At 37.0% G+C, this 20,258-nt stretch overlaps 2 protein-coding genes across 6 annotated transcripts in view; one reads left to right on the top strand and one right to left on the bottom strand.

Annotated features, from left to right (window-relative positions):
• The window catches only part of LOC111330890 (uncharacterized), a 30,032-nt gene extending 22,002 nt beyond the window's left edge, over positions 1–8,030 (bottom strand). Inside the window, exons 1-3 of the mRNA XM_022935868.2 lie at positions 7,868–8,030; positions 7,603–7,750; positions 2,913–3,045 (exon numbers count right to left, since the gene is read on the bottom strand). Coding sequence (XP_022791603.1) covers positions 2,913–3,045; positions 7,603–7,750; positions 7,868–8,030 — 444 coding nt within the window. The remainder of the gene's footprint in view (positions 1–2,912; positions 3,046–7,602; positions 7,751–7,867) is intronic.
• On the top strand, positions 3,735–18,544 carry LOC111330891 (uncharacterized). 5 transcript variants are annotated; one of them, XM_022935873.2, is made up of 6 exons: positions 8,182–8,379; positions 8,524–8,547; positions 11,067–11,236; positions 13,046–13,113; positions 17,924–18,143; positions 18,399–18,544. In XM_022935873.2, exons 1-6 carry the CDS (start codon positions 8,373–8,375, stop codon positions 18,471–18,473), a joined length of 564 nt encoding a protein of 187 aa, XP_022791608.2. In that variant the 5' UTR covers positions 8,182–8,372; the 3' UTR covers positions 18,474–18,544. The 5 variants fall into 5 exon arrangements, with proteins under 5 accessions (XP_022791605.2, XP_022791608.2, XP_022791609.2 ...); XM_022935870.2 differs by lacking the exons at positions 8,182–8,379; positions 8,524–8,547 and adding an exon at positions 3,735–3,852; XM_022935874.2 differs by lacking the exon at positions 8,524–8,547.
• The last annotated feature ends 1,714 nt before the right edge of the window (positions 18,545–20,258 follow it).

Here is a 20,258-nt window from a genome sequence, read left to right on the forward strand (position 1 = left end):
GTTAATAAGATATATGTCATGCTCACTCGATGCTCTACCTGCTAATATTGTGCGGAAGTGTTACCTGACATTGGTGCCTGCTCTGTCAGAAGAATATCATTGACCTATCACTTTCTACTGGTGAGATGCCGCGGGATCTCAAGACTGCTCTGGTGAAACCTTTGTTAAAGAAATCTAATTCTGACTCTGGGGATTTCGTTAATTTTCGTCCTGTGTCCAATCTGAAATTTGTTTCCAAGCTAATTGAAAAAGCTGTGTTTTTACAACTTAACACATATCTTACTACGTACCAATGCACTACACGAACCTCTGCAGTCTGCATATAAGACTCTGCATATAAGACTCTGCATAGCAGCTTTGAAAGTACACAATGACATCATGTTATCTCTTGATAAAGGCAAGAATGTGATCCTGATTCTCCTGGACCTGTCTGCTGCGTTTGACACTGTAAACCACACCTTTTTGTTGGCGAGACTTGAAAAACGTTTTGGTATTAAAGGCATGACTGTAAGTTCTGAATTGGTTCAGTTCATACCTCTGTGAACGCACTCGTTTTGTTGACATTGATCAATCTCAGTCCCTGTTAGTTGGTGTTCCTCAAGATTCTGTACTCTGACCTGTACTCTATCTATTATACACATCCCCTCTCTCGGAAATAATCAAGAAATACAATCTTAATTACCACCTTTATGCTGATGTCACCCAGCTGTACTTGTCTTTTGATACCAGTGACGTGGATTTGGTTATAGAGCGTATAGTTGCCTGCGTGACTGAGATTTGCCGCTGGATGCAAGATAACGACTTGAAATTAAATCAGGATAAGACCGATGTATCCTTAATTCATTCTAAATTCCGAAATGGAGTCTCGCTTGATCACATTATTCTTGGAAATGAAAATATCTCCATTGCTAAGTCAGTTACCAACCTTGGTATTATATTTGACAACAACATGACTTTTGATGATCAATTTAAACATATCTGCAAAACCTCGTTCTTTCACCTAAGAAATCTGTTCAGGATACGTTGTTATCTGACTAGTGACTGTGCCTCATAGGTTATACATGCTTTTATTACTTCGCGTATTGACTATTGTAGTCATCTGTACTATGGCTTACCTTGAAGCATCAACTTGATAAAATACAGAAAATACAGTATACAGCTGCTCGATTTGTCACTTGCAAGGGCAAATTTTATCACGTCACTCCCTTACTCAGGTGCAGCTTCACTGGCTTCCTATATCTTATCGTACTGTCTTCAAGCTTCTGTTGCTCGTGTACAAGTCTGTCAATGGTCTCTGTTCACCATGTTTCTGATCTACTCAAGATCAAGTTATCATCAAGATCTTGACTTTCTAGCTCTATGGACTATCTTGTGCAACCTGTGTCAAAGACAAGGACCTACGGGGACAGAGCTTTTTCTGTGTGTGCACCTAAGTTGTGTAACAGTACTCCTTTTTCAATTCGTAAATCTAGCTCCATAACTATATTTTTAAAAAGAACATCACGACTTTTCTCTTTTCAAAATTTGTAACTAGTAATTCTCTTCTGTTTGATTGAATTTATTTAATATGTGCATTAGGTTATTTTATTATTTTATAGTATTGTAAAACGCCACAAGAAGCTTTTGATGAGCACGCTATATAAATATTATTATTATTATTATTATTATACTAAACAGACACTCAGGAACATGGAATCTATTTGCTCAACAAAATGTGATTATCATGATAGTTTGTATCAACATAGTTTTTGAAAGGCAATCAAATGCTCATATAAAAGAAGTATTGCAGTTTGTTGCATTAAATCTACTTGTTTGTCTTCTAAATTCTCCAGTTTATAATGTACATACCTACTAACACAATTTAGTTCTTAATAAGTAAAATCCTATTTCCTTTAGTGACCTTGGAGGGCGACCCTGAATGCTGGAACAGCAGAATGATGGAATGATGGAATAATGGAATAAAGGAACAGAGGAAAATTACCCCAAATCCTAAAAGAACGAATGGCAGAAAATTATCCTAAATCCTAAAAGACAGAATGGTGGGAAATTATCCCAAATGCTAAAAGATGGCAATATTCTGTAAGGGGAAGGAATTGAAATTAAACACAGATTTCAGGAAGCCTTTTACAAGAGAGAAACGCCACAATGAAAATAATCTTTAAAGACAATATTAGACACTCCCAAGTCCTAATTACACAAAAGGGGCTATCCAAAGGATTTAACAATCCCATGTCACAGTGGTTTTTATTGAGCAACTGGGAAATTAATGTGAAAGCCTAAGCTTCAGGGGATTTATAAAGAGCTAATTCAATAGTTTCAAATAAAAGGGGGGAAATCATTCTAAGTATGCTCATTAGAGAAAAAGGTCTAAAGGTCACTCAGTGGTTGGAAAGTAACCTAACCGCAAAAACATCAAGAGCTGTGTCAGCCTGTCAAGCAACTTAACACCTCCACAACCGCAGGAAATCATCTCAGACAAACTAAGCAGCCATCCAACATCATGGTGTTAAGAATTACTTGCAAAGATATTTTTTTGGGTATTGATTTAATTTCTGCACAAGTCACACTCATGAGAGGAAAAAAAAGGGCATAGGAAGATCTCACTCACTAACATACATGACCAGAACATGGCAATGATGAAGCAAAGGAAAATACCCTATTGCTCAGGATGTGTGCCCTATCATTTCATCTTTTACTATTTGGGGTGATTTTCCACCATTCTGTCTTTTAGGATTTGAGGTGACTTTCTGCCATTTAATTTTTGGGTAGTTTTCTACCATTCAGTCTTTCACAATTTAAGGTAATCTTTCACCACTCCATCCTTTAGGATTTGGGGTGATTTTGTTCACCATTCCATCACTCTGCTCTTCCAGCTTTCATGGTCACCCACCTTGGAGGACATCAGATCTCACCTTAGTTTGCATTGCATGTTGATTCTCTGACTTGTTTGATTCAGTAGAACTAATTAATGAAGACCCAGTGTGGCCACTTCCCTTAGAACCATCTTTATCTCTCATCTTCAGAACTATTACTTGGTGTTCTAGTCTGCAAACAATTTTTATATGATAAGCTGAATCACACTGTCAAGCACATTGATTGGTTCTTACTCGTGATCTATTAGAGAACAGACTCAATCGTAGACTATGTCACCATTAAAAAATTTTGCCTCTTTATGATAAAAAAAATACTGAGACTGCACGTTGTTGTGAGTGTGTTCAGTAATAGATCAGAGGAGACGTCAGTAAGAACATTGACACAGTCAGCCATGCCTGAATTGTGCCACTTTTTTTGCTCTTACCACAACTCCCTAGTTTAATCAAGAGCCTTACGAAAGCTCTCTCTCTCCAAACATCTAGAGAACTCACTGTTTGCGACTTGCTACTAACATGAAGATGACCTTAATTATTTCAACATAGTAAGCCATACAATTAGTTTTGGGTTAGGGTTTTTTTCACCTTAATTCTTACAACAGAATAGTCAAAATCACTTTTAATAAAAACTGAACATTTGACTTGAAAACATTTTGCTTTGTTTCATGATAGTCATATGCTCATGCGTCACACGCATGAAACACATGGTAATTTTTTCTGCACTCTGCGGTCGCTTTTCTACTGTGATTATATTCGCTTCAATAGAGTCCTTTACTGGAACTTCCATCAACTCTTTGATGGCTCCCCCAGTAAAGTAACTCTGCCCTAGCTCTGTGTTTGAACAATCAAAATACAAAGCTAGGGAAAGATAAATATAACATGAGAAGAAAACTGAATGTTGATATCCAAACTGTGATACATAAAGATGTTCCTGTTCATCCGACACTAACTCTGTCTGGTTTGATTAATGACTGCCCAAAAGGTATGTTGAATGTCTATGTTTCACTTATAGCTCCAACATGCATTGTTTCTGAGTAGACCCAGAGAAAATGTCTATGCCTAGTTTCTTAGTGCTCATTTAACAAAAGTTCTATAAAGGTAGATCAGTATAATTAATCACTGTCAGCAGAGAAACCAAACCAAAACCACAAAAATTGATTACGTGCACACTCTATAAACCCTAAATTTAATTTGCTCATATTGTAAGCCTTGTGCATGCTTACACTTGTTGATGCATGAAAAATAGAGTTCATATATTCATTGTTTCTGAGTATATAGCCAGAGAAACTACCTCAGTCTAGCTCTTAGGGAATTTTTGGAAAGGAAAGGAAAGGAAAGAGGCAAAAATTGAGCATGTGTAGGGTTATTAATACACAAATGTTATTAGTAATCCCTAAAATAACCACAAGTGAGCTTCGGCCAGAATGTTGCCTTTTGACCTTTCCTTAACTCACACAGGGTTCTGTGCACTACAACAGATAAATATCTGTCAAAGGTAAGACATTTTCATTTATTCTGGCTTTGCTATTCCTTTATAACTCTGAAACTTTAATTGCAAGTTTGTTTTGATGCTTGTACCTGTGGTATGATTTTTGTGAATAGTGTTTTGGGTTTTAGGGGAGGATGGTTCAAAGTTCTCTCTTGGTTTCACATTTTGGATCATGTTGGAAGCTTGCAAATAAATTGCTGTAATATTAGTAGCTGTGTTTGGGACAAGATATTTAGATCATTAGCTCCAGCATTCTTTCCCATCTGACATTTTTTTTGGCTGCAAAAAGTAATCAGGGGGAGTTTTCATGAGAAAAGTGTCATGGTCCACAGTTTAAAGTCCAACCATTACCATCATCTGCTGTTTATTGAATAATTACAGCCATCACAGTTACTTAAAATTCAAAATATTCTTTTTGCTGAGAAAAGCTCACCAGTACAGTGGATACTTATATTTACAATAATTTCTGGTCTTCTGAATAGAATACTTGTTACTTGAAATACATTTTGAAGACACATTCAGAATACTTTGAAACATGAACCACAAATTATTAGGGGCAAAAGCTATCACTATTTCTGGCATGTTTTAGGAAAAATAGAAAACAACCTTACTATGAAACCCAATAATGTTTGACAATGGCTCATTTAATGATGCAATTTGATAAAAGTTACAGGAATACATCCACAACAGAACATTGACATCAAACAGAGAATACCAATTCACTCAATTTCAAAACAGAAAACTTTTTGGAGAACTAGTCAGACTCAATTTGCTGCAGTTACCTGTCTGTTCTGTGGTTAACAAGAAAACCTTATAACATCCCTCCTTTTATTTAACCAGATGCAGTCAATGCCAATTTATTATGTCCCATAGAATGAATGAATTAACCTGCAAGTGTTGTATAATTACAGCCCAAAGTTTAGTGTTCTCTTTGATTTGAACAATCGAAGAAAACATTCCCAATCTTCTTTAGGGTTGAAAGATGTAATTCAACCCAGCTGAACTTTTAGAGACAGGGACACTTCTGAAAATACAACCTAAAATATGAGGTGCATTTGAAGAAGAACAAAGTTCACTGGTTGAAGTGAGTCAATGTAACAACTGTCCGACCTGAAAAAAAAAACAGTATAATTTTCTTCCTAGAATGAAATGGAATCCCAAGAATAAATCTGCCTTCAAAGAGAATCAAATAGCCCCTTCATGCAGAGACCTAACTGTTAAAAATTTCTTTTCAATGCTGTTTCAGAAGTAGCATGTAACCCAGTCCCTCCACAGTAATTCTACTAGTATGTGTTCTTTCAGCAGGCTGTTGTTTTCATGTGTGGATTTGTCTCTAAAGCTGATTTCCAAAAAGAATTCAGTTTTCTGCAACATTTACAAAAACACTGTATCAAAGAAAATCATCTGATTACCCCTGTAATTTTAATGTTTTCTTGAAAAACAAAATATGACCATTTCTAATAGCACACCCTGTTATGATTGGAATAAATATTTTTTTTCACTTCTCTCAGTGAAAAATTCCAGATATTAACAAGCAGGAACAATAATCTCATTATTACTGAATTTTGACTAGCATCAAAAAACTGTACTTGGGGTGATGATAGTCTCTCCCTGCAGGATAGCATCTCCTCTGAGCTTATCAGCAGATAAAAAAAATAAAAATAAAAAACTCGAGGTAAGTTTGAAAATTTTAAATGCAAACGAATTGCACTCCAGATTAAAAAAAAAAAAAGATGGAAGAAATCGGAAGAGGTAAGATATCAGCGCAAGCATTCAAGTGTGGAATTCATCAAGACTATGGAGAACAAGTTGGAAAAACAATCCGTTTAGTAAACCTGCACAAACATAAGTAAACAAAGTATATTTTTGACAAAGGGCAATCTTGCCCTCATGATGAGCATGAAAAGAAAAATAAGGTTTAAACTTTTAATCAACGTGGCGGTCATAAGTACGGTCCCTATCGCTGTAATTCACATCCGCCAATCTCGACGATTTTTCACTAAAAGGCGAACTTCTGACCAGCCGTACGTAGCATTTGTAATTTGAGCCAGCGAAGGAAAAATACGTCCGCGTTTAGGTTTACAGATCACCTCGACAAAAAAAAAAGTGTTTCAACAATCAAAAGCCTTTGATCCCACAATGGAGTCTGCTTGTCGGCAAATAGAGGTCACGTACGGAGCAAATGCTTGCAATCTGTCAAATACGACAAACTCAAAACAACATTCTGCGATTCCTATTGTTTGCGAAAGAGAGTAATTTCCCGAAAAATTCCAAAGAGGAACTTCAGAAATACTTCACACGAAACTGTTTATGATGCTGGACGCTATGCAATTGGAACAACAATTTTCACCTCCAGCCAATTTTCCTTTTTAGGGTCAATTTTGATTATGGATATCCAATATTGATGGATGTATACCGCTATCAACGTAAGCATTCCCGTGACCTTTTGTCCCCCAACCTTCGACATCAAAGGATTCCACATACACAAAAGAAACTTAAAACTATTAAAAATGTCCCCTTCCCTGAGACGCACTAAATCGTTTGCGTGCATCAAAAATCATGAACGAAGAACCTTCACTTGCGCTTTCAATAAGGTCTCAGTACACTTCCACAAAGGAATTTTGTTGAACAACAGCTCTGGAACAAAACACCCATTAATTGCCCAGTTGACGAGATAAAACACTAAAATCACAACACCGATCTAAGTGCTGTGACAATGGCGAGTAGAGACTTATTGTTCTTTCACAAAAGAGAGTGGAACGACTTTTTAATCGAAAATTAACTAAGGCCTTTCTTGCCCACACTGCAGCTTTCATTTGCAGGGAATCGTCGAAGTAGATAGAAGTTATTGCCACAACCTCACTTTGAATAAACATCGAGTTAATTATATGTTTATGAGGAACTAATAACCTCTTGACGATTTCTTCTTTGCAAATACTATCTACTTTCCCTCTAGTTCCTCAGGAAATACAGTATAATTCCCTTCGTAATCGTTAAACAAGACTTGCTACGGGAATTTCAGCCGTGTCGGAACAGAAACTCTACGTTTAAATTAGAAGAAGATAGCAAGTTGAAATGTAGTTTGCACATTTTGAGCTCACTGATGTGTAATGCTTTCCACAAAATGTGCAGAAACCCATCGATGCTCAAGGGTTTTTGTAAGATTAATGGCAAAACCAAGAAGCCCTTAAAAAACTTTGAAAAATTCTCATGCCAACTAAAACATAATGCAAATGACCCTACCTGCTGATGTCGTCCAAAAGTTTAGCGACTTCCGTACAAAGGGAAATTGCTCCCTTCATCTTGCGCTTTTTCGCTGTTGCGTTCAACACAATTTCCACAGCCTGTCTTACAGTTTCTCGGTTCCCTTTGAAGTGCTGAGTAGCGTTTCCTTTAACATAAAAATAATTTCACAGATGAAGTTTTTCTAAAGCTTTGTGACTCAGTCGATATTTATCTGATTTCCGCCCACAAGTTTGCTTAACAGCCGTCGTATTATCTCGCTCACCTACTAAACTTTGCTCGTCAACTGAGAAGGACATGTCATCGTTTGGAGAATCATAATTCGCAAACTTCGGATTAGAGAGAGGACAATCTGTGCGATGAATCCTCCTTGAATTTCTTCGCGAATAACCACTGCCTCCGCTTTCACTGCTCGTGGAATCAGTCATGTCACCAGCATTTGCCTTGTGTTAGTCGCTTGCCAAATTCAGTACGTGACTTTTCAAAGGCTTGTCATTCGAGACGTGCGTATTCATAACAGGTTTAACACAAAATCCTCAGGTTATAGCTACAAGAAGTTTTATCAACAATCATGTATCACCTAAGGAAAAAAGCGAAGGAACTTATTATTACTGTAATGATCGTTTCCTAATGCGAATCTTAAACTGCACCCTGCACACTTTCGAGTCAATATTTTTTACGGGGGGGCTCTAATTTGGAGAACAATACTGCGTGAGCCCGCGGTACAAACCGTAACCTTTACTCGTTCGCTCGTCCTGCAGGAAACTGAAATGGCGGGTAAGTTGTGAAAAATCTAGATATTCAAAGCGTAAAACTAAATTTTGCATAACTTTGTTTAAAGGACTTGTTCCTAATCAATTAGAGAGTGTATTCTAGAAAAGCGTGTAAAAAGAAACTGCCGTTTTATCTCCAACTTTGCAGATGAATTCAAGCTTATGTCCAGTGGTATGGCTTGTGATTATTGGAATCAATATTTTCATTCAATTTGGTGATCAATAAACGTTTTATAAATAGAGTTCAGTATATTTAATGTATTTTTGCAAAGAAACTAAATCAATACGATAAATATAAATCTTGTTTGCGGTGTAATTACTAATTTATTTAGTTCATAATCTGGGCCAGGCGCACATTAACGAAAGGCTTCTATCAAACGTGGGTCTCATCAAATGGAATTTATGTATTCGAGGATTTTTTAATGCCATCGTAGAGGTGATAGAGAAAAAACAAGTTCTGGACAATTTTAATTCGATCTGGATTGTACATTGGTAGTCCTTAAAAGTTTACCTATCTGTGTAGTTAAAGTGAAGATAAGTATTTTAACATTGAAATGTATTTGGAGTGATGAAAGAGATAATCTTTATACAATTTGATGTCAAAAGTACCTTGGCGGAAAATTATAGAAGTATTGGTTCTTGAACTAAAGTGATCAATGTTAAGTTTCTCCCTACATTATTATACAATGTGTTCTATTGTAAATGTGCAAATGGTTGCAATGTATTCATGGAAATTTCTATCATTTGTCAAGGTATTTGGAAATTACTTAAAATGGAAATCTCAGTAGATCACTTTGTCACAAGTTGAACAGAAAATAGCTGATTTTCAAATAACTGATTAAGTTTCTGATTAGTTGATATTATGCATCATAAATGATCAATCCTACAAATCACATTTGATGTACTTACAATGCTTGCAGTGATTAAGATACAAAGCAGAGCATGGCATCCCTTTGGTGGGAGGTTAATGAGGTTATGGTAATATTTTAGGAGTGAATGATGAACACCACAAATCAGATTTGATGTACTTGTATGGTTGCTGTGACTAAGATACAAATCAAAGCATAGTTTAGGTTTAGATGAATGGTTAATGAGGTTTCGGTGTAGTTTAGGGGTGAATGATCAATCCCAAAAATCGCATCTGAAGTACTTTTAATGCTTGCAGTAATTGAAATACAAATCAAAGCTTGGCATCGCTTTAGGTAGGTGGTTATGAGGTTTTGGTAGTATTTTAGGGGTTACAAAATCACAGAAAACTAAAGTGACGGCAATTTGTTAATGAACAATAACAAATACTTGCCTCAAAATTCACCAGGGTTAAACCAAAACTTGCCGTAAAATATCAATTCCGTTTGTGCTAAAGGTTATGAATAAATCAAAGAATTGCTTACAGTTAAGATCTTACGTAAACCGAGGAACTTTGTTAAAAATGAGTGCTAAACTTGCCTTTTCTAAGTGTGGGGTGATGCAAAAATGACACTAAGGGGTCTAATTTTGAGAACAATAGAAAGATAAAAAAAAAAAACAGATAAACATAGCAATCAAGATCAAACGGAGCGTGAATTTGCATGATCAAAGTGATTGATAATCAACATAGTCAAAAATAGGTCCTTTGGCTTAAGTATCCCTAACATTGCTTGTAGGGGGCAAATAAGAATTTTAATTGCAGCTCTAACATCTGCATTGCAACCGGATACTTCTTTTTAAGCATAAGATCTTATAGCCCTAATGTTCCGAAGGAAAAGAGGATTTTTGTATCCCAAGTACATCCATGGGAGAGGCATGTGAAGAACCCATTTCTTACTTGAGCCCTGTAATCTTGTTAAGAGGTTTGTATATTTGTCTATGCAGCAATTTGTTAGTTTGCTTCGCCATTTGAACCTATTGTAACAGATCTCTAAGAAACAGACTGAACGATATTCTTAATGGATTAGGAATGAAATGTTTTGACACTTCCTTGGCACAGTTTTACATTACAGTTGGGAATTTACTCTTAATTCATGCCTGCTAACTTGAAAATTTCAAGACTTTTACAACTTTCATTAATCTAGATGTGTCATATAAGAATGAAAATGATAAAATTTGATTTATCTACAACAGTTGATTAGAGTTTATGTGGTCTTTTTTTTTTTTTCCATTTGGTTCTTGGAGTTGCAAAATGTCCATAAGGTCACCAGTTATCGGCACCAACATGTTTATGATTTATGTTTTTTTTTCTGTTGCCCTTTAACCTCTCGATTTCACTTCAAACTTAGATCTTTGTAACTAATCCACTAGAAACAGGAGGACAGTGACTTAACAGATTGTAGTAATTACCTCTAATGCGTCAAATAGGTGTGACTAGGATCAAATGATGCCAATTCTTTAAAATATGTTAAATGCCATTAAATTGAATGCTTGTTGCTGAGTGATAAGGGGCAAATTTGGAACATTTTCCTTCCGATTTTTGATGAGTCAGAAATAATGTAGTCAAGTAAAGCAATGATCTTCACAGGAGAGGAGCAATTTAACAAATGCAGAAAAGGAACCAGAAAAAATTTAGGCTTTTACAGGATTCAAACTCAATCTCCTTCCCCCTCTCCCCAGATACTGAGTTAAAAAGCCACCTACCAGCCGCATGGAGGAAATTCATTTCATTGAAAACTATGATCAGGAAAATGTTTTACCAACCAGACTTGTTTCATTTGTTAGATTCAGTTAATTTATCAAAATCAGCTTTAAAGAACAAGAAAAGGGCAGAGAAGCGATCAAAAGCTAGGATAGAGCAGATAAAAGAAAATGGTGGCATTCTGGAAGCAATGCAAATGAAGGATCCTGTTGATCGTTTGAGGGAGCAATTGCAGGAAGCAAAGAACAACAAGGTATGAAATATGAAAACATCCTGATGTACCCAAGGTTGTCAGAAAAGGGTTTTGAGTAACTGGAGGTTGATACAAAGTAGGAGGCAGTTGAGGTTGAAGGCCCCTCTGCACACAAGGGCTCTGGGAGCCACCAAAATTCGGAGTAGCTTGTGCATTTTTCAGAGTAGACAGTGATGTGTCCTGGTTGCTGACGTATTTGACAACTCTGTGTACCCATTCTCTTTAACGATATTCTTGGAAATATTGTTGGTGCAGAAAAAAAAAATTTACCATTCAAGTGTTCATCATCTCTTGCAAGCAAGTACACATTCTTGCACATTTTGGTTATCAATAACAAAGAAAATAATTCATTCTTTGGTTATCACAGCACCAAATCACACGAGAGCTGATTCCCCATGACTTCTGATACAACTAAAACATGCTGTCTTAGCAAGGTAAAGCTCATGCCTGAAGTAAATTTGAAGGGGTGAGAAGAAAGTGCTAAAGTATGTTAGAAAATTAACACTGATTAGCAGGACAAAACGATAGTCAAAGTTAGAGCTGTTGTGATAATACATTATGTTCTTCAACACACTACAATGACCAAAGAATTCCCAATCCTTTTATAGCATAGAATCTTCACTGTATATGGCTTTAGTGGTGCACTGATAAGGGATGAAACACTTTTTCAAATATTTTGTTGTGAACTAGCCAATGAACCTTTAAGGAACTACGGTGTAAACATGGAAGGGATCCAACATAACTCTTGTGATCCACTTAACATAACAGGACCTAGCAACTAAAAAACAAAAACCAGTAGAGCACAAATATGTGTCACCTTTCAACTTTTGTTGGAGGCTAAAGGAGACTTTGTGCAGGTCATGTGATTGATTTGATCTCTTGACTTAAAACACATGTAAAAATCCCCCCTACAGTTTGAGGACAAGTCTTCTCCCTTGAAACTTCTGTATGATGCGTATGTTTCATGAAAGTTATCAAATGTATGAATTCATAAAGTGGCCACATGAATGCTTGGTGAACACTGCATGTACTTGTAAAACTGGCTCCTTTAAATGTTGGTGAAAATAGTTTAACCAGTGATCTGAGGGCCTGCAGCTTACACAACATTAACCAATAAATTTGCTCCTTCCGATTTACTCTTGTGGGTCCAAAAGTGAAGGATTTGAATTAAATTTTGAAATGACCTTGGATTGATTGGACAGAGTAGTTCTTGGTTCCTTTTTGATAAAGTTAAAGTCTGTTGACCTTTGTTATCTCACGGTAAATTTTATGGAAACACGGAATGCTTGAACCTATTTGTAATCTCTTGCATTGGGAGTTTATTTTCTTTTAAAGCTAGCAATGTTTTCAAGAAAAATCTGATGCAAAGCTTCAGTTTAATTTATTCAGGAAGAGTAACTGAATATTTTGTTCATCGTAAGATTTGATTAAAGCCAGTACAGTCGTAAACACTGTGGTGATTATCAACTACCACAGTTTTATAGAGGTGTTTGTTTGCAGTCTAAAAAGCCAAGAATTATAATACATCATACTTCAGATTAAAATAGAATTGTTCTGTAGACAACTTTTCCTTGAAAGGAAAAATCTTAAGGTGTATCCAAAGACCACGTAGCTTGGTTGAAATCTAAATTAGAAAAACTTGGGTTCAAGAAATCTGCAAAGGCGGGTTCTTTTTTTATTGTGTAATCGGGCTGCTAATTCTTTGCACAGAAATTCGGCTGAAAACCTCAGCATCTGGAGGGAAAACTGTTCTTAACATTAATATTGAAACCACAACTGACATGACTGTATCATGTTTTACTTACATAGGATCATAAACTTGCAGCCAGGTTACGTCAACAGTTGTGGATAGCCCAAGACAGTGCCGCTGGTGTCAGGTGAGTTCTGAATGAATACTTCAATCAAAAGTGTTGATTTCATACTGTGATCATACATGAACAACTGCACGCACACGTATACACTTTCTACGGCATCACTCGTGTTTGAACCAGATGTTGTCAGATAGATACTCACGTTACACTTGCAATGATTGACGGGTTCATATTTCATTTTCACTTGGTTTTGAAAGGATCGAGCGATTTTTGAACGCCGAGATCTAGTCTGCCCGCTTGGTTTTTAGCATGGAACCACCCCTTATCCGAACCCTACCAACTTCCAAAATGAAGTGACGGCTTACGAAGGTTGGGGTATTCAGTACCAATGATGCTTTTGTATTTAATGAAAAAGTCGTGCTTTGGGAAATTTTTGTGAAAAAATTCTCGCGGAATTCTTCAGACCGTTGACACTTGTAGACTGACATTGTCGATGGGACAAAGGGCATTTTATTTTCGCGGCCCACGGGAATGGAATGGTCTACCTGACAACATTAGGAATACTAAAGATATTGATATTTTTAAGCGGAAACTTTTTAACAATATGTTCTATATGTAGTAAATTTGGATATACTTTGAATGATTTTAAAGACATTTTATTTTAATTAAATTACAGTAAATAAGTTAGTTAACATTGTGACCGAAAAGCCCTGTTGAAGGGAGTCTCAATAAAGTATATATGTATGTATGTATGCATTGCTTCTATTAATAAAGAAGGACGGGCGGGCCTGTTTGCGTGAGCAGTTTGCTTTAATAGTTAATGCCAGATTGATCTGAACTGGGCCCAAAAACGTAATGTAATTACATCTCGTTCTCCAGTAAGTTCTCGGTCAGTATTAGATGTCACCTCGCACAATGCAGACATACTTTTCTCCTAAGATTCATTCAAAGGATAGCATTTTCCAAAACATGAAATCTTTAATTGCATTAAGTGTATGTATGTTACGTTTGTCTCAAGTACTTTTCGTTTCCTATCCTTCTACGTGAAGGTATGCGTTGTCTAGAACTTTATTTAAAGCCAACCGGGGGTAGTTTTTACATCTCAGCTGGAGGTATCTATCTATCTATAGTCACGAACAAGTCTAGCCATTCACCACACGAAAAAACGGGAAAAAGATAGATGAAGTGGCAAAGGAATCTCGAAATTTTGCTCCAATTGTTTTGCTCCAATTGTTTTGCTCCACTTTGGTAGGTTATGCCTGGCTCCTCAATGTTGAAAATGTATAAAGCGGTTGAAAACGATATATAAAAAATAAAAGAACAAACAAACAAAGTATGCGGCATTCAAATGATTTATGTCTGATATAACTTTTAACTATTTTTGTTTCAAGTTTTGAGTATATCCGGCTTCCAACATGCAACCATTCACGCTCCTACCCGAGCGGACTTCGTGTCCACTTTGTTGTTTTCTGTGTTGGTCTGTCATTATCGCTTTGCGTCTTCGTCTGCTCAGTACGTGCTCTGGTTGAGTCAGTTACCTTTCTTAATTTACCAGATGTTATCAATATTTGATCTTTCATTAGGCAGATAATGCTCGCACTTCAATCGGTCAAAGTTCAAAGTTAATGTTTGTCTCTGCAGCGTTTGAACGAAAGCGAGCAGTGCGCTGAATTTTGGCAGATACACTATGTTGCTTTTGTGTTGCATTCACTCTTCATCCAGCTGAAGGTTTTGACGTTTAAAGAACTTTGTTGTTTTTCTTTTCGTTTGACCTAGAATCTTCGTTCATACGATCAGCGTGCCTAAAAAGGTTATCTCGGCAGCTGATATCATGACCTACGTACGTGGGAGTAATGAGTTTATCTTTGGAAAGATCGCTCCGAACGAGATATAAAAAAAAACCTCCCTCTTGACGGTGCTGTTCACAGTTGTCTTAGATTCCCTTCAGCGTGCAACTTTATTCAAAATTTCAGTGGCTTTATTTTCAACTGCAGCTTGATGCAAATATTTTTTTGCCAGATGATTGTTTGATTGACATAAACACGTGGTTCAATTCTTTGAGAATTAGGAATGAGCCTAGTTAAGCAAAGTGCACTGAGACGTCGTTGGCGAAATAGTTTTAAGGTGTTCATCAAACATTGTCTTCTTGCAGACAGAAAGCGTTGGAAATGATAACTAAACTCACGAGCAGTAACGGGGTTTTTACGTTTTACCAAAGCTCAATACCCCAAGGCATTTAAGAAATGTTCTTCCAAGACCAATTAATGTTTGACTTGTGGTTTATTAGTTATCTTAGTTCTCCGTACGTGACCGGCCCAACCACAGACACAAAATAAAAAATTTAAAATAAAAACAAAACTTTTTTTTTTTTTCGGGCACGGGCTGGGGTGGTTTGGGCTGGGTGTCTGTCTTCATCTAAATGACATGCATAGGCTTAGAATTTTGAAAATGTTTCTTTACTTTCGACAAGACGATAGATTTTAATCCCTGCTTGATTGTGTGATTTATTTTAAAATATTTTGAAATAGGGTGTGTTTTTCACAGATGAACAATCTAAACTTGCTTGTTGTACAGGTAATTATTAGGGACTTTAGGCAAACCACGAAGGCGACGGCAACGAGGACATGGCAAAACAAGACTTTCAATAAACAGAACAATAGCTAAGCACGTGCGTTTTCAAACTTTGTACATTTCTTAGCCGTCCTCTGCAAAACAGCAACGCGAAATCACCAGATTAGCGTGGTTTGAAAACGGAAACTCCGACGGCAAACTGATATGTAAGTTTCCATTTGGAACGTAAGGCTGCTCACATCATTTATGTTGAAATTGAGGTATGGCAAAGTGAGAGACGGTAAACACATCCAGCCATTTGCCAAATTCTAACAAAAGTTGTATTGTAAATTTAATTTTTCAACCGACGCCTTCCTCAGCGTTGCCGTCCAGACTGCCTTAAGTCCCCAATGAGTAGAACACAATATCGTGCTTATCCCCCTTAATTTAAAAATATTTAAAATATTACAATCCCGTAAATCACACAGATGTTTTTTTCTGGTTCGCCCTCAATTTGTTTCGTTGGCACCAAATTCAACACGAATCCAACATAAGTTTGAAACAACTTTACATTCATAGAAGTCAGCGCTCGTAACTTCAAATAAACCTACCTAAAAATATCTTTATTGGAGAGAACTCCTTTGTATATTAGCGCTAGGGAACCTAGTTGTATGAATTTTTTTTCTTTGCAAAATTTTCGATAAATTCGAAAGTAATGTTTGGTAACCAGCAACAGCGAACAACCCAAGGAGAACATTTCTATAAGTAATATGGGCACATCTCACTCCCTCAACAAATATTGCACAAGTCACAAATAGAAGGGTTAAAAATATATTGCATCAGTAGCTTGTGTTTTCGCTGGACTGTTGAACTATTTATAATGTTTCTTAGAGTTGTAAGTTATTCACGAATCATTGTGGTAGCATTTACATGGCGATAACCAAAACAAGGTAGTGAGGAAAATTTAGAAAACCTAAATCTGGGACAAAGAACATGACATCTTAGAAAGATGAGTTTTGTGGGGTGAACTTAAATTGAAACATAATGGGAGAACGAAAACAAATGTGAAACTTACCTGTGTGTAGCTCGGGCAGTTCTGAGCACGTTTTCGTTCAAAAGTTGTTTTAAACGATACTTGTCACAAGGAAATACGTTGATCCGGAAATCAGATTTTTGTCGTCACAAATGACAAAGCTATCAAATTCCGTTTATGTGTGCAATTACGTGGCTGGATAGTACCGCTCACACGGGGTGGGGTGGGGTGGGGAAGGAAGATGCCACTATGAAATTGAACAGGACATTCATTTATCAGCTAAGTAGTCTTTTCAGACTGGAGAGATATTTGTGCCGTTACAATTTGTTTTGAAATTGATGGTCTAACACACCGCAATAAATCTTTCAGTTTTCCTGAACAAATAATTGTTAGAATTACGCATTTTGTCTTACGTCAGTGATTATTTTAGACTGAGCACGTGTTGGCTTTTACACGATTAGAGATTTCGTTCACGTGACATATACTGCATCGCGTGCTGAAAGGTTAGAAATTTGCAACACTGCTGCACGCAATGAAATCATCAGGAAATTAACTAAACCGCGTTGACGGCAGGGATGCAATACGACAAACAAATGATACACATTTCCGAACTCTGTTTTCAAGAGAACCCAAATGAAAAGAAGGCGGCGTGTGCCTGTTTGATCCCGCAGATTGATTTTATTTACAGTGGTTTCACCCATTGCAAGTTATTTACCACCTACCACCTTTGCGAGTCAACCCCTACTACGCAAAACAACTTTGCGTTCACTTATAACAGTCCGCACCCAAATATTTCGACGAGTTTTCTTACCACAGAAGGTATGATTTCCTGTCGAAATCATGACAAGTTTCGACCAACATGTAACTTCGCTGTGAAAACGATAAAGTTCAATCAACATGCAAATTCTTAGCCGTGTTAATTGACGCACTATAAGAAACGAATTGGATGATTTGGGTAGCAACCCGTTTTACGTTAGGGGGCGCATTCGTAAAGGTGGTTGGGAGAGAACTTGCAAAGGGGCGAAACCTCCAGATGTCACTGAGACTAGTTGGGTGAATAGCCCATTTCCGAATTAACCTTGGCCTCATTTTCAAAACGAGTCCTCGTGCTCATCCTTTCATATGATTATAAGTTTTCATTCACAAGCAAATTAAACTCAATTTCACAAGAATGGTTGAGCACCAGGCCTTGTTTTGAAAATGGGGCCAAGGGTAATTCGGAGGTGGGCTACTATTTCAGGCGAAAGGTATGATTTTCCCTCAAAGTCCAACCCTTTTTTTTTAATGTTTTAGCTTGGAGGAGGTTGAGATGCTAGGAGCTGATACTTCATCGTGCTCTGAAACGAAATTTGTCCAAGAAACAAAATCGGACTCTGAATCACCGCCGCAAGTCTCACAAGCCAGCGGTCTTACCCCCTCAGAGAAAAGACTACGAACTCTGAAGAAAAAACTCCAGCAAATAGAATCAATAAAAGAAAAAAGAGAAAAGGGAGAGGTTTTAGAGACAACGCAGGTTAGTTGTTCGTCGTCAGTTCATCGGATTTTTTCTCTATGAACGGGATTATGGTGAAACCAAATTCAGATTAAGAACCAGTGATAATTTATTGCCGGGGGGCATGGATAGTATTAGAGAGCTTTATGGGATATCATGTAAATTTTATTGTGGCACAACCAAAATCCTACGATCTATCCCCCCCCCCCCCCCCCACCTCAGTGAGTCGTCTGTTCGAGTCAGTTCTTTTTTAAAACTGTTTCCTTTGTTTTACAGCTGGACAAGATCGCAAAAGAACAAGAAATTCTTGATGAACTCAGAGAAATTGAGTCACTTTTGACAGGTAGCTAGTGAAACTCGCATAGCTATCTATAGACTTTGAATTGATATTAAATTGATTATTAAATTGATAATTCCATCAACTCGTACTAGTGTTTCATGGGTGATTTTTGCGGCTGGGGAACTCTCTTTTTCTACGTTTCTTCAACCGGCGTGGTTTTCATAAACTAAGAATTTTTATCGACCATCACTTGTGTCCTTTTGACGCAAAAACTTCTCGAGTTATGTTTTGTTTTTTGGGGGGGACTGGGTCTTCTCGAGATAGGGTTTTTTTGGGGGAAGGGAGTGTGGAGGGCAGTTGTAGCGTTGCGGGGGATAATTATGCTAAACCGTAACTAAAGTTCACTCGCGCATCAAGCGAGGCCTATGGAAGAATCGTAAGTGATCAGATGATAAAATTAATACACGAGCAGAAAAACAAACACATCTCAGATGAACTCTGCAAGGGTTTTTAAATGTCCTCTTATTTCGGTTGAATCAAATACTAAAAACTACACGAGTTCAATACTGTTTACGTGTAACCAACACTAAAAATAAACTCTAAGTAGATTAGTAGAAGAAGCAACACTTTAAAAAGCTGTATCAGTCATGTTTGTCTATTGCCTCTTTGTTGTCGCGTGCGATTGTCGGAGATGCAGTGAAGCTTTGGTTGTCTTTTGTCCTGTAAAGTGTCTTACAGTAAAGGAAACAGCAATTATTTTTTAATCAATCAGTTTGGCTTCCGAAAGTGAGGGTACCATTGTACAGAATTGTTGAAGTCCATTGACAGTGATTTTTATCGTAAAGGTCCTTTTTTTCTTTTCTAGCCTTCGACTCCTTTACTTTTATTTTTGTGAAGTGTTTATTAAACTTGACTTCGCCTTCTAGTCTGTTGGAGACAAAAGCAGGAAGCATAAAACCACAATTGCCTGTTCCTTAATCTTGTTCTCCGAAATCTTCACTTTGTGATGCGAGGGTTTTTTTCAGTTTACTTTTCATGGAAGACTCATGTAGTTGTGCTAAAAGTTCAGCGTTCTGCCAGTAGCCGGGTCTTCAGAACAACTATTTTATAGTTGTTCTGAAAAACATAACACCCGCAAATATTTTGCGATTTGTAGATCACAACGACGAAGAATATGTCTGCGCAAGTTAGATTTTAAACCATTTTGGCTTCAAGTTTTTGAAACACATTTTTCACAAGGTGCATGAAAAAGCCAGAAACAACACAATCCAAACCATTAAATTGTCCAAAAATATATGTTTGAGTTAGAGTGCGGCGCTTAGTAAGTCAGACGGCGCCTAAAGGACATCATTCAAGTCAAAGATCGTTTACTAAGTTTGGCCATTTTGTTTCTTCGCTTACCTTCTGTGTTTTTTCCCTGTTCTACAGTGTATCATTGGCTTATCTATTGCGTGTTCTTCTTTCCTGATATGGCAATATGGCGCATCAGTGGAATAATAATAATAATGAAAACAATTCATTACTCATAAGCGCATTGTTACCTTGTTCTATAATCTTATTATTTAGCAGCCTTGCCGTATTGTGTCACGTCCAGTGAAGATTCAAGAAATACCTTTCGCGGGGATTACACGTTCTGCGTGCAGTTAAAAGTCGGCTCTTTCACATAACGAATAGTACATACCCATAAGTCAATGATGGACAATATTTCATCAGAAACTCGTATTACCAATCTATTGATACCCTAGAATAAAGGCTGATAGTTTCGAAAGAAACTGTTTGGGGCTGCGTAGGTGGGAGTAACAAAATAATTTGGATATATCAACAAAGTTGAAGTGGTAAATTGGCCACCGTAACGA

Source organism: Stylophora pistillata, chromosome 14 (assembly GCF_964205215.1).
Source record: "Stylophora pistillata chromosome 14, jaStyPist1.2, whole genome shotgun sequence".
Lineage (NCBI taxonomy): Eukaryota > Metazoa > Cnidaria > Anthozoa > Scleractinia > Pocilloporidae > Stylophora > Stylophora pistillata.

Bases quoted from the DNA above. Each gene is read 5' to 3' on its own strand.
- LOC111330891 (XM_022935869.2), top strand. From the start codon at position 10,889: ATGCAGAAAAGGAACCAGAAAAAATTTAGGCTTTTACAGGATTCAAAC. The intron at 13,114-17,923 runs GTGAGTTCTGAA...TTAATGTTTTAG, and splicing joins GACAGTGCCGCTGGTGTCAG to CTTGGAGGAGGTTGAGATGC. The intron at 18,144-18,398 runs GTTAGTTGTTCG...TTTGTTTTACAG, and splicing joins AGGTTTTAGAGACAACGCAG to CTGGACAAGATCGCAAAAGA.